The sequence below is a fragment of the Ictidomys tridecemlineatus genome, chromosome 1 (assembly GCF_052094955.1).
Source record: "Ictidomys tridecemlineatus isolate mIctTri1 chromosome 1, mIctTri1.hap1, whole genome shotgun sequence".
In the NCBI taxonomy this organism is placed as follows: Eukaryota; Metazoa; Chordata; class Mammalia; order Rodentia; family Sciuridae; genus Ictidomys; species Ictidomys tridecemlineatus.
The window spans coordinates 190,313,428-190,325,876 of NC_135477.1; the positions used below are offsets into that span (position 1 = coordinate 190,313,428).

The 12,449-nt window shown below is 50.1% G+C and overlaps 1 protein-coding gene across 2 annotated transcripts in view; it reads left to right on the plus strand.

Moving 5' to 3' along the window:
• Obscn (obscurin, cytoskeletal calmodulin and titin-interacting RhoGEF) overlaps positions 1-1,802 on the plus strand; it is a 137,280-nt gene extending 135,478 nt beyond the window's left edge. For both annotated transcript variants that reach the window (XM_078014707.1, XM_078014714.1), the window contains exons 106-110: positions 90-329; positions 528-751; positions 1,009-1,084; positions 1,303-1,452; positions 1,541-1,802. In XM_078014707.1, the coding sequence (XP_077870833.1) occupies positions 90-329; positions 528-751; positions 1,009-1,084; positions 1,303-1,452; positions 1,541-1,718 (868 nt within the window). In that variant the 3' untranslated portion in view covers positions 1,719-1,802. The remainder of the gene's footprint in view (positions 1-89; positions 330-527; positions 752-1,008; positions 1,085-1,302; positions 1,453-1,540) is intronic.
• The last annotated feature ends 10,647 nt before the right edge of the window (positions 1,803-12,449 follow it).

Consider the following 12,449-nt stretch of genomic DNA (forward strand, 5'->3'; position numbering starts at 1 on the left):
CTGTGTCTGGCTGCTGCCCCTGCTGAGCTTGGTCTCTGCTGCTCTGAGTGCATGGGGGCCACTCAGGTCCTGCTGTGTCTCTCTCCCAGGGGCCGCTTCAGCGTGGTCCGACAGTGCAGGGAGAAGGCCAGTGGGCGGGCCCTGGCCGCCAAGATCGTTCCCTACAGGCCTGAGGACAGGGCAGCCGTGCTTCAGGAATACGAGGCGCTCAAGAGGCTGCGCCACCCACACCTGGCCCAGCTGCATGCTGCCTACCTCAGCCCCCGGCACCTGGTGCTCATCCTGGAGCTGTGCTCAGGGCCCGAGCTGCTCCCATGCCTAGCGGAGAGGTGGGGGCAGAGGACTGGGTGGAGGGATGGGTGGACAGGCAGATGACGCAGGGTTCTGGGAGGGAACGCCAGGCCTGCCACCCTCCTCCGAATGCCTGACCCCGAGCTGTGTCAGAACTGGGTGCCTTTCCCAGTCCACTGCTCCTTCCCTGTGCACATGCCCCCTCGGGGCCTGTCCTGAGCCACCTCTGCCCCCAGGACCTCCTACTCAGAATCTGAGGTGAAGGACTACCTCTGGCAGATGCTAAGTGCCACCCAGTACCTGCATGCCCAGCATATCCTGCACCTGGACCTAAGGTCTGAAAACATGATGGTCACCGAGTACAACCTGCTCAAGATTGTGGACCTGGGCAGTGCCCAGAGCCTCACGCAGGAGAAGGTGCTGCCCTCTGACAACTTTAAGGACTACCTGGAGACCATGGGTGCGTGTGTGGCCACTGTGAGAGGGCAGGCATGGGCTCCTGACCTGTTGGGGTGGGGCAGGAAGAAGCCCTCTCCCTACCCGCTCTACTCTCCCCTCCCCTCAACTCCACTGCAACCCTCCAGCCTCACACCTGGGCCCACCCACCTGGGCCCACCCACCTGGGCCCACCCACCTGGGCCCATCTGTAGTGCCCACCTACTGACCTCTTCACCTGTGCCCCTCCCTCTATGCCCACCCACCCATGCCCCTCTGCAGCTCCGGAGCTCCTGGAAGGCCACGGGGCTGTTCCTCAGACAGACATCTGGGCCATTGGTGTGACAGCCTTCATCATGTGAGCCCTTCTTGTGTCTGGGGAGAGAGGTGCTAGATGGGTAGGGCAGGGCTCCATCTGTCTGAGGGTGCTCTCAGAGCCTCCATGAATCTCCACGGAGCCATCCAAATATGACCTCAGAGTCCCTGCACCCCATCATCCTTCACGGGTGACCTTGGAGTCCCTGCACCAAATCATCAAGGGTAATGGAGAGCTCCCTGCGCTTCCTGTCCTCTCAGGCTGAGCGCCGAATACCCCGTAAGCAGCGAGGGGACACGCGACCTGCAGAAGGGCCTGCGCAAAGGACTCATCAGGCTGAGCCGCTGCTACGCGGGGCTGTCAGGTGGCGCTGTGGCCTTTCTGCGCAGTGCACTGTGCGCCCAACCCTGGTACAAAGCGCCCTACCTCGCCACGCCACGCCCCGTCCCGCTCTCCCGCTGCTCTCTGGCCCGCTCACCGACCCTCCTTCCTCCCCAGGGGCCGGCCATGCGCCTCCAGCTGCCTGCAGTGTCCCTGGTTGACCGAGGAGGGACCCGCCGCCTCCCGGCCAGCGCCAGTGACCTTCCCCACGGCCCGGCTGCGCGCCTTCGTGCGCGAGCGCGAGAAGCGGCGTGCGCTGCTGTACAAGAGGCACAACCTGGCCCAGGTGCGCTGAGTGCCAGCCCTGCAGAAGCGCGTGTGGGGAGTCGCTCGCTGGGCCACGCAACGCACAGACGTACCAATAAAAGTGCGAATCCGACTGAAGTGTCTTCTGCCTTACTCAGGGTATTCTGCGGCTCAGGGTATTCCGCCCCCCCATCCCGGGTGGCTGGGCACCCCGATGGAAGGCGGGCTTGGGAACAGTTCCCTGGGAAGCCGGGCACTCTCAACCCTGTTGAGGTTGTGTGCACAGCCCTCACTTGTGTGCGCCTTAGTTCTGCTTCATCACAGGACCCCACACCCTGGCCAATCGCCTTCCCCCATGCATGCAGTTCCGCCCATTGGACAGTGCATCAATGGCAGTTCTTGAACAAAACCGCGCAGAGGCAGAGGGGAGTTGCTCGCCACAGCAGTCGGTGGGGTTTTCAACCCGCATGTGACGATTGCTGGCTCTCAGCCATAGTGAAAAGTAGATTGGCATTCCAAAAGATGGACAGTTACTACAACAAAATACCTGAGATAAAATGTATTTGGCTCACGTGTTAGAGAATCCAGGCCATGATGGATTGGCCAGTGGTGAAGCAGCACATCACAGTGGAGAAAAACCATTGAGGTCATCAGCCAGGAAGCAAAGAAGAAGAGGAGGGAGCAGAGGACCTACTATCCCCCCAGAGGGCACACTCCAATGACCTAATGCCCTCCCACCAGCCCAAAGTCTCCATCGCCTCCCAAGAGCAGCACCTAGAACCAAGTCTCCAATATACGCGATTCTTTGGCATGTCCAACACCCTGCTCCAGCAGGAGCGCGGTGGAGTCATCCCAGAACTGGCCTGGGGTCCTTCTCTCCCATGTAAACCCCTCTCTCATGCCAGCCTTGAGGTCCCTCTGAGAACCAGGCCACCTCCCACTTCTGTCTCAGCACAGTTGAAGCACACCAGCCCAAAACAGCCACTGCTGATCGGCTGTGTGGCCACCCCTGGGTGGGGTGTGGGGAGGCACCATCACAACTGCCCGCCCTCTGACAGTAGCCAAGCAAACACATACCTGCCTCCTCAATTGCTCTTTGGGATGACCCAGATGAGCCCCAGTCCCTTGGTTCTTTCCACGCCTGCTTCCTGAGCATGCTGTGGTTGCTGGAGTGGAGAAGGGCAATCTTCACTGCAACCAAGGATAACCCGCAGCTGTGTTCCTGGGGGCACTGGGCTGGAAGGCATGGACAGCCTCTTGGTCTCAGACAATCCCAGGGACCCAGTGACTGCCCAGTGCCATGAGTCCAACCTGCCTCCACCTCCCTATCTCCAGGTCACTGTGCTGGAATACTGCCACCCATCCAATCTTACTGAAGCCAGGACACTTGACCTAAAACCTGAACATCTCAAAAACCAAGCTGATGGGTCCCCACTCCTGCCGTACTTCCCTCCTGCTTTGCATTTCTGCCAGCGTCAATGCATGGACACTGAGTCTGTCTTCCATCACTGTACCCAAGGCTGGGAAATATGTAAGGAAAAGAGGTTTCTCATCATCCTTCATGAGTGACCTTGGAGTCGCTGCACCAAATCAGGGACTTGCCTATGCTCAGGGTCCCTGGCCACATCAGATCATACTGGATGTGACCCCATGGACTCGCCTAGGCTTGGGGTCCCTGGCCACATCAGGTCACAGTAAACAATGTTGACTAAAGAAGACTTTAAGATGACCTCTATTGAAGCACCAAGGCCAGACGATTCACAGGGGAAGCTCTAAGGGAAAGTGAATCAGGTACTTGTGGTAGTTTTGATTTTGGTAAAATCACAATCTGCTGTCCTGGCCCCTGTTGTTATTATCATTAGTTTTCATCTTAGCCATCCCTGAGTGCACATTTGGGTATTGTAAATTACATTCAGAAATTCTATTCTGAGTCAAAAGCACAAAGCAGATTAAGAGGAAAGAAAGAACCTGCCGGAACTAGAGCAGCCCCGGGCAGGGAGAATGCGGGCAGTGGGAATGCCTGTGTGTCCACCAAGTCACTGTATGAAATACACGAGGTTGGAGTCTCAGAGGCAGGTCAGGTCTGCATGTCCCTCCCATGGAACTCTCCAGTAAGGACAAATACAACACAATCTGGGACACATGCACTAAAATGGCAATAGGTATTAGCCACTGAAGTCAGCACCTACCCTACACAGCACTCGTGGTTTAGGTTGACCCAGAGCAAAGAGCACGTGGCCAGAAGCCCTCCCACAGCATCCCCCCCAGTGACACATGGTCCAGGTGTCAGATTTGGCTGGCTCTGAGAGGGAAGTATGAGGTGACCAGATGTCCTGGGGACGAGACTCATGTCTGGGTTTGCAATGTATCTGCACCCTGTGACCTCACACTCGTGCGGGCAGACAGTGGCCTGGGCAGTGTTGTCAGCACCTGCATTCTGCCTGTGTCCCCCGATCAGGCAGGAGCAGGTGCCCAATTGCAATGCCTCCCTACTTAGTGTCTAGGAAAGAGAGTGAAAGTAAAAGGTGAAATTGACACATCCACACCATATCAGGGGATTTTACCACATTGATCAGGTAGAGAAAAAAATGAATGGATTTGTACAAGTATTGCAAAAAATTATTGGAAATACTTGTGTGATAGACAGATAGGTAAGACTGTGAGACCAGAAGAGGTTTGTGCTACATGCAGAACCCCAGAGGGGTCACAATCCTCCCTCGCTGAGGCAGTGCAGGCCACATGTTCTGGCCACTGTGGAATGATGTCAGTGACTATCGGTAAAAGAATGACCAGCAAGCAGGGCTAGCCGTTTGGAAGTTCTAGAGAACAATCTAAATGATACCTGTGTCGAATGGAAAAACAAACTAAAAATCCACTTTAAAGAGTATCTCACGGAGGAAGCAGGAGTCTGGCAGCCAAGTTCTCTCCCAGCTCTAGGAGTTCTTGGGTCAGTGTCAGGAGAAACCTCAGATTCTAGGCATATGCAGTTTTCTGCACTGAACTAGTAATGAGATTAGCACAAAGCATAGAGCATCAAAGACAACTCAAGGTTTGAAATGTCACCATGCAGCACATTTTCACCACATGGTCCTTAGATACAAAGATACTGAGAACACAGACCCTCAGTTTCTCCTGAGACCCTGTGTTCTGTCAGTGTGACATCAACACAGGATACCTCACGTCCCATGCACATATAGATGCTGGAACCTCCGTAAGCTTTTTCACTGCTGTGACTTAAAGACCTGACCAACACATCCATAGGGGAGGAAGAGTTTATTTGAGGGCTGGGCTCACAGACCATGGAAGGCTAGCTCCATTCCTCCGAGCTGCAGGTGAGGCAGGACATCATGGAGGAGGAGTGTGGCAGAGAGAATCAGCTCACCTCACAATGATCAGAAAGCAGAGAGAGGTCTCCACTTGCCAGATACAAATAGATACCCCAAAGCCACACCCCAATTCCCACCTCTTCCAGCCACACCCTACCATGTCAGTTAATCCCATTAGAGATCATTTCACGGATTAGGCTAAGGCTATAACCCAAACATTTCTCTTCCAATACTTCTTGCATTGTCTGACACTTGAGCTTCTGGGGGATACCACATCTAAACCATAACATGGGGCAACTGGGCTGAGAGTGGTAATAGTTGGATGACAGGTAGGTAGGTAGATTGACAGACAAAAAGATGGCAGAGTTAGACAGATAATAGATGGGTGAATGAAGACGAAACTAGATGGGTGGATACAGATGATAGGCGGATGACAGCTGGATGGGGATGATACCTAGATGGGTGGATGACAGATGATAGGCAGATGGCAGCTGGATGAAGACAATACCTAGATGCACAGATGTTCCATAGGATGCTTTATCTCCTAGGAGGGCACAGGGGCACGCCATAGGAGCTCATCACACTACATAGGCTGGTGTGCAGCTAAAAACTTAGGAATTTTTCACCTGGAATTTTTCACCTACTATTTTAAACCCACAGTTGACTACAGGTAACTGAAACCACAGAGAGTGAACCTGTGGATGAGAGGGGAGTACTGTAGAGGGAAACAGAGATGCATACAGAGAGATGGCAGGATGACAGAAGTGATAAAGTGGACAGATGCAGATACAGGAGACCGAGATCAGAGACAGATGCAGGCCTAGATTCAACCAGAGACTGAGGGCTTCACATGGGTCGATGGCTGTAGAAGACAGAGCAGGTGGATATAGACATGGATGGATGGATCCATATCTAGGATAGTGAATGGTATGGAAGACAGACAAACACTCACACTCACACACACTCTCTAATTTAGAAACCAAGCAGTTTTCAGCAGTTTTCATGTGCTCAGCGTTACCACGGAGTTCCCAGGGACAGGGGATTCTCAGGAGCAGAACCAAGGATGACAGCAGAAGCCAGAGCAGGGCATCTGAAAAGCAAGGGCTGCCCTGTCCTCGCCAAGCCACTGGCTGCAGAGCAGCGTCCTGGCCAACGGGCTGCAGGTGCAGGGCCTCTCCCGCCCAGTGACAGCCAGCACCTGTGTTGAGGCAATGAAGCTGCCCAACAAGGTGCCCCCGAGCCCATCAACCTGCAGACTGCAGAATCACAGCTGATGGATTTTTGGAGCCACACAAATGATTTCTGTGGTGCTGGGAGAGTCTGCTCAAGAGGAACTCCCATGTGCAGGAAAGTGATGGTCCTTGCAGAAGCTTGGCTGCCCTTGTGTGGGCTCGGGTCAACACAGATGGCTGAGTGGCATAGTGCTGGCCACAGGTCTCTGCACAACAGGACAGTGAAGGGACAAGGTGCCAAGGTTTGTGGCCCGGGGTTCTTGGGGAGAGGCAGGTGCCATGGAGGTGCAGAGGTGGCCTCGAAGCCTGGACAGTGCCAAGCAAGAGCTGGACAGCAGCCAACAGGACGTCCTCAACACTAATGTTACAAAACAAGTCCCCAAGGACGTGGCTCCTGGGAGGAAGTGAGCAGTATTTAGGGAGGAAGGAGGAGCTCAGCCTGAAGTGCTGGAGGGAGACACTGAACAGCCACGCTACCACTGAGGGGACATTCAGGGACCTGTGAACAGTAGGCAGTGGACGGTGTGACTCATGGGAAGGGGCTTTGAACAGGGCCAAGCAGGAGGAGCTGGGCCAATGGTGGTGGGTTGGATCATGTTCGCTGGCAGAGGGTACATATGGGGATCCCACAGGGCGTTCCACCCAGTGTTGCTAACAGAGCCGTGGTGAGAAGCCCTGGGGTGTGGACCAGGGCAGGCGGCAGACGGGCAGGCTGTGGGGTAGGAGGTAGGGCGTGGGTGGGCAGGCAGAGGGTGCTGGTGGCAGGCTGGTGCCTGCCCTCGCAGTCAGGAATGGCATGGTGGCCACACGGTACACTGGTCTCTGTGGAGAAGAAGAAACAGTGTGCAAACCTGGCAGGAGGATGGAGGAGTAAAGCGTGCTCAGTTCACCCACATCGTGAGCCACCAGTCCCACCCTCACCTCTGCCCTCAGTTCCAACCTCACATGAGTTTGTCAAAATGTTTTTAATGAATCACAACTTACTCTTAGCTATACAGCACATACTTCTTTTATATCCTTTTCTCCCAGGGAAACCGGCTATCTCAAGCCAACAGTCCGAATGGAGCAAGGCTAGTATTTTGTGATCTTTCCTGGTTGGCTTACTTCCAAGCAGTCATTTGGGAGAGAGAATTCAGCTCTGTTAAAGATTTTCTCAGAAGGTGATATTGTCTGCCAGAAGAAGAAGTGAGCCCCTGACCATTCGCCTCCTAACGGTCTCCCTATCTGGTCTGTTTTGTGTTGCTAAGAGCACACCTGGGAGTGGGTGACATGGACGGAGGAGAAGGCTGCAATCGAGCTCCAGCATTGGCCAGGCTCGCTTGCTGCATCACCACATGGCAGACGGAGGCAGGGCAAACAGGAGAGGGGATGAACTCACCCTCTCAGGATGGCGCGGACCCTATGTTCTCAACGCCCACCTCTCTGCTGCACACGTTTTCCCGGGACGAAGGTTCAAACCAGGGTACTCTCAGAACTCGAGAGTGTTCGGTCCCTTTCATGGGGGGCCTTAGGGTGTTCCTGGCTAGGACAAGCTTTTGCCCCCTTCACAAGAACCCCAACAGAAGCTGTGGTCATGACCAGAGTCTCCAGAGCCCGGTTTGCTGAGAGCAGGAACTCCGCACCTTTCTTATCTTGGTGACCCTGTGGAGAAAGCTCCATCACAGGCTGCCTGTGTTTGTGCTAGACTCTTGCTAAGAGGCGTGAGCAGAGGAGTACCTTGTAAGTCCTGGAGGGTTCTTTGCTCAGTGGTTGTAAGGATTCTTTGTCTTCAAGCTGCCTTTGGAATAATATCAATGCTTTCCACGGCACACCGCTCCCCACATGGACCTCACAGACATTCTAGAACACTCTAACAGCTGTAGACATTCAGGCTCATCAGACTGTGGTGCTTTCTCAAGGCCAGCCTACATCTTGGGCCATAAAACAGGCCTCAGTAAATTCAGAAAAATCAAAAAATCATTATTTTCTCAGAGTGTAATGCAATAAAATTAGAAACTAACAAGAAAAATTGTTAGAAATCATACCGGAACATGGAAACAACATGCTCTTGAACAACAAATAGGGCAGAAATCAGAAAAGAAATTAGAGTTTGCTGGAAGCAAGTGAAGATAGAAGCACCACACACTCAGGGTCGTGGAGTGTAGCACTGTCGGTCTCAAGAGCAAGTTCCGAGCAGAGGAGCCACATCAGAAAGCACAAGGACTTCCGATGAACAACCCAAGAGTGTAACTCAGGAGCAGAATGACGGGACTCATTCAGCCCAACCTAAGGTTAGGAGAAAGAAGGAAATACCAAAGATCAGAGTAGAAATCAGTGAAATAGAGACCAAGAAAACCACATAAAGGAGCAATGAAATAAAGAGCCTTCCTTTTAAAAATAAACAAAATTGACAAATACTTAATTGAATTAACCAAAAAAGAGAGAGGACCCAAATAAACATTACTCATGAAAACGGAGACATTATAATTGATACCACAGAAGTTCAAAGGATCATTAGAGAACATTTTGAAAAAGTACATGCTAATAAATTGGAAAACCTAAAAGAAAGGGACAAATTTCTGGACACCCAGGACCTATCAAAACTGAATCAAGAGGGCACAGGAACTTAGAGGACCAAAAACAAGGCGTGAGATTGAGTCAGCAATGACGTCTCCCACAAGGAAAAGCCAGCATAGATGGCTCCACCGCCGATTTTACCAAATGTCCAAAGTACGAACAGTTGCTTCTCAGATCTTTCCATAAATAGAAAGGGAGGAAAGAAGCCTTCCAAGCTCACCCTACCAAGCCTCACTGTATTCTGCTACACACACACACACACACACACACACACACACACATGAAAGAAGGAAAAGAAAACTACAGACCAATAAACTCAATGAACACAGAGGCAACAATCCTTAGCAAATACTTGCAAATCAAATTTAATGGCACATTAAAAAGGTCATACAACATGATCAATTTGGTTTCATTTTAAGTACACAAGGACGGTTAAACATCTGCAAACCAACACATTTAATAAAGCACATAAATGGAACCAAGGTGAGGCTTATGTGGTCATCTCAAGAGACCCAGGAATCTAACTCCCCTCCATGACAAAGTCCCTGAATAACAGACAAGAGACAGCCCCAAAGCCAACATCACACAAACAGAGAAGAACTGAAGCACTTCCCCCAAGATCGGGAGCAAGACAAGGGTGTCCACTCACACCGCTTTTGCACGGAGTACATTACAAGAGGTTGCACTCAGAGCAATCAGGCAAGAGAAATAAATGAAAGGCATGCAAAGAGGAAAGGAAGAGTCAAACTATCCCTGTTTGGAGATGATATGATGCTAGACAGAAGAACCTGAAGACTGCGCAGAGACTCTAGGAGCAGATGAGCAAATCCAGCCAGGCAGCAGAGTGCTAACCCAACATTAGAAAGTCAGGAGCCACTGTACGCACAGCCACAGTGAACTCCCTGGCAAGAAATCCGGAGGCATTCCCACTCCTAACACACACGCTTGCCAGGATACAGCCCTAGAAGAAATCCCGAAGTCCTGAAGGAGAAGTGGCATCAGCGAAAGAAGAAGAGATAGGACAATGGGTTGCAAGCTACAAGCAGTCTCCAGAAAGATCTGCTGCTCCCGGAGGGGACTTTATTTTTATACCTTTTTTACAGGTGTTTTTTCGGGTCATTAATGGATAGCCTCAAAGCCTTTTCAAGAGTTACACTCTTTTCTGACATATATTGATTACCTAAGATATCGAGTACATTGTTTAAAGTATTTTTCTGTAATTTTAGCCAATCATGATTAAGCTTTTGTTTTTACCTCGATCACTAGGTACTAGGTTATGCAACTAGACTGCATATCTCCAGACCTATTATTCACTTCTAACTTTAAAGCATACCCATAATTATTTCATTAACTTTTAACTTTAAAGCATACCTATGATTATTGATAAACTTTCTTACTTCTAAAGTCCCAATAAAACACACTTAAAATAGTGAAAGTCTATTACTTAAAAGCCTACGACTCTGAAATGTCTCTAAAATATGTCTATGTTCATTATACATTATTTTATTTTTAATTTCCTGCCACAGTCCGGCTGCAGCAAAATAACCCGGGGGGGGGGTGACGAATAACTTGTGTACGTTGATACAGCAGGAGTGGAAGCCGTTTATTGTAGGACAGGAGTGGTATTTATACATTCCACACAGCTTATCTAATTAACATAAACTAGATACAGCAGTCAACCAATAAGGAATTTCCACACTTAATGGCTTGCTTTTGTTACTTCTTAAACCACTCCCTCTGGCATTTTGCCAGGCACTATCCAGACTTGTTTAAGAACTCTAACATTCCCCTGGCAAAATGCCAGGTGTTATTTTGACTTGTTTATAGACTCTAACATTTCCCCCTTTTGTTTAATTTAAATAAGGACCATAGTGGTTTTTACAGAAACACCATAAATAACCTGCTACAAACAGAAAGGGAGGATACAAAATGCTACAATACCAAGCCAATTGATGGCTCCATGCAAGAAGCTCTTTTTTTTTTTTAAATATTTATTTATTTTTTAGTTCTCGGCGGACACAACATCTTTGTTGGTATGTGGTGCTGAGGATCGAACCCGGGCCGCACGCATGCCAGGCGAGCGCGCTACCGCTTGAGCCACATCCCCAGCCCCTGCAAGAAGCTCTTGGACAAATTATACCAGCAATGACACCGTTAGCAAAGATACCGAGTTACAATTTGTTGTAGATTACAGTTTGTTGTCTCAGTCCAGGTAAAGCAGTGTATAGATTAACTCACAGTCCAGGTAAGTTCTGCAGGCAGCTAGCTTAAATCACAGTTCAGGTAAGTTCACAGTCCAGGTAAGTTCTGTAGGCAGCTAGCTTAAATCACAGTCCAGGTAAGTTCTGCAGGCAGCTAGCTTGATCCGAAGTCTCCTCTGGTTCTCAGCCGAAGTCTCATCAGGTTCTCAGAAACACTGGAAATTCTTTTACCTTCGTTTTCACCGGCACTGGGATGAAGGCAGGAACTCCGCAATGCTGGCTAAAGAAAATCCTGTAGCATTCCAGCAGGCACTAAGAAAACAACCTTCTGAACAATTTAGTACATTATCTCCAGGTTTTTTTACATTTGAAATAGGCCTTAATGGCACTCGTACTCATTAGCTTCTAGGCGTGGGAGAACCATTGTAGTTACTGGCCTTGGAAATGATCAAACTTCAGGGACAGGGCATCTTCTGCAGGCTGTAGCGGGCAGCCCTGGATGGCCCTAGGGAGTGTCCCAGACTCAAACTGCTTCCAGGCACAGGTTTGTGGCGTCCGCCTGCTGCCAGCACTTGGAAAGTCCTTGTTGTGCCATGACCCGGCTTGCGCACCTGGCAGCCGCCGAGCGGCGCCGATTGATGCACCCTCCAGTAGCGAAAAGTATTCAGTAATAGCCTTTTGCTGCAACTTTTTTCCTGATAATTCTTCTTCTTCTGAACTTTCTTTTTCTTTCTGATTAGAGTTCCTGGGCTCTTATCAACACATGCCCTAACTGCTCTTGGTTCCACTGGGGTGCCTCTTTCCCTTATCAATTTACTTAACACCCCTTCCATATTTTCATCACAAAGACAATACAATACACTGAGACAAAACAAGACACAAACATACTGTATCAATCTTCTCCATTTTCTCAAAATGGCCATTTTTCCTCTTGCCCTATCTGCCTAAGGACGAGCCTATCTATGGATGGGCAGCTTTTTTTTGTCACTTACCCCCTAGTGTCTGGGGGGCTCCCCGTAACAGGCCACCATCTGCTGCAGTCCGGCTGCAGCAAAATAACCGGGGGGTGACGAACAACCTGCATACATTGATACAGCAGGAGAGGGAGCCGTTTATTGTAGGACAGGAGGGGTACTTATACATCCCACACAGCTAGTTACAGCAGTCAACTAATAAGGAATCTCCACACTTAATGGCTCGCTGGCATTACTTCACAAACCACTCCCTCTGGCATTTTGCCAGGTGCCATCCAGACTTGTTTACAGACCTTAACATTAACCACTCCCTCTGGTAAAATGCCAGGTGCCATCCTGACTTGTTTACAGACTCTAACAAACATATATTCTATAAATGGTTTAATGTAATGTATAGGCAAATTTAACATTGATAATTGAAAATACAAGCTAAAATAAGCTTTAAAATTTATATTATTGTACATGGATTTAAGAGAAATTTGGTTTAGTTA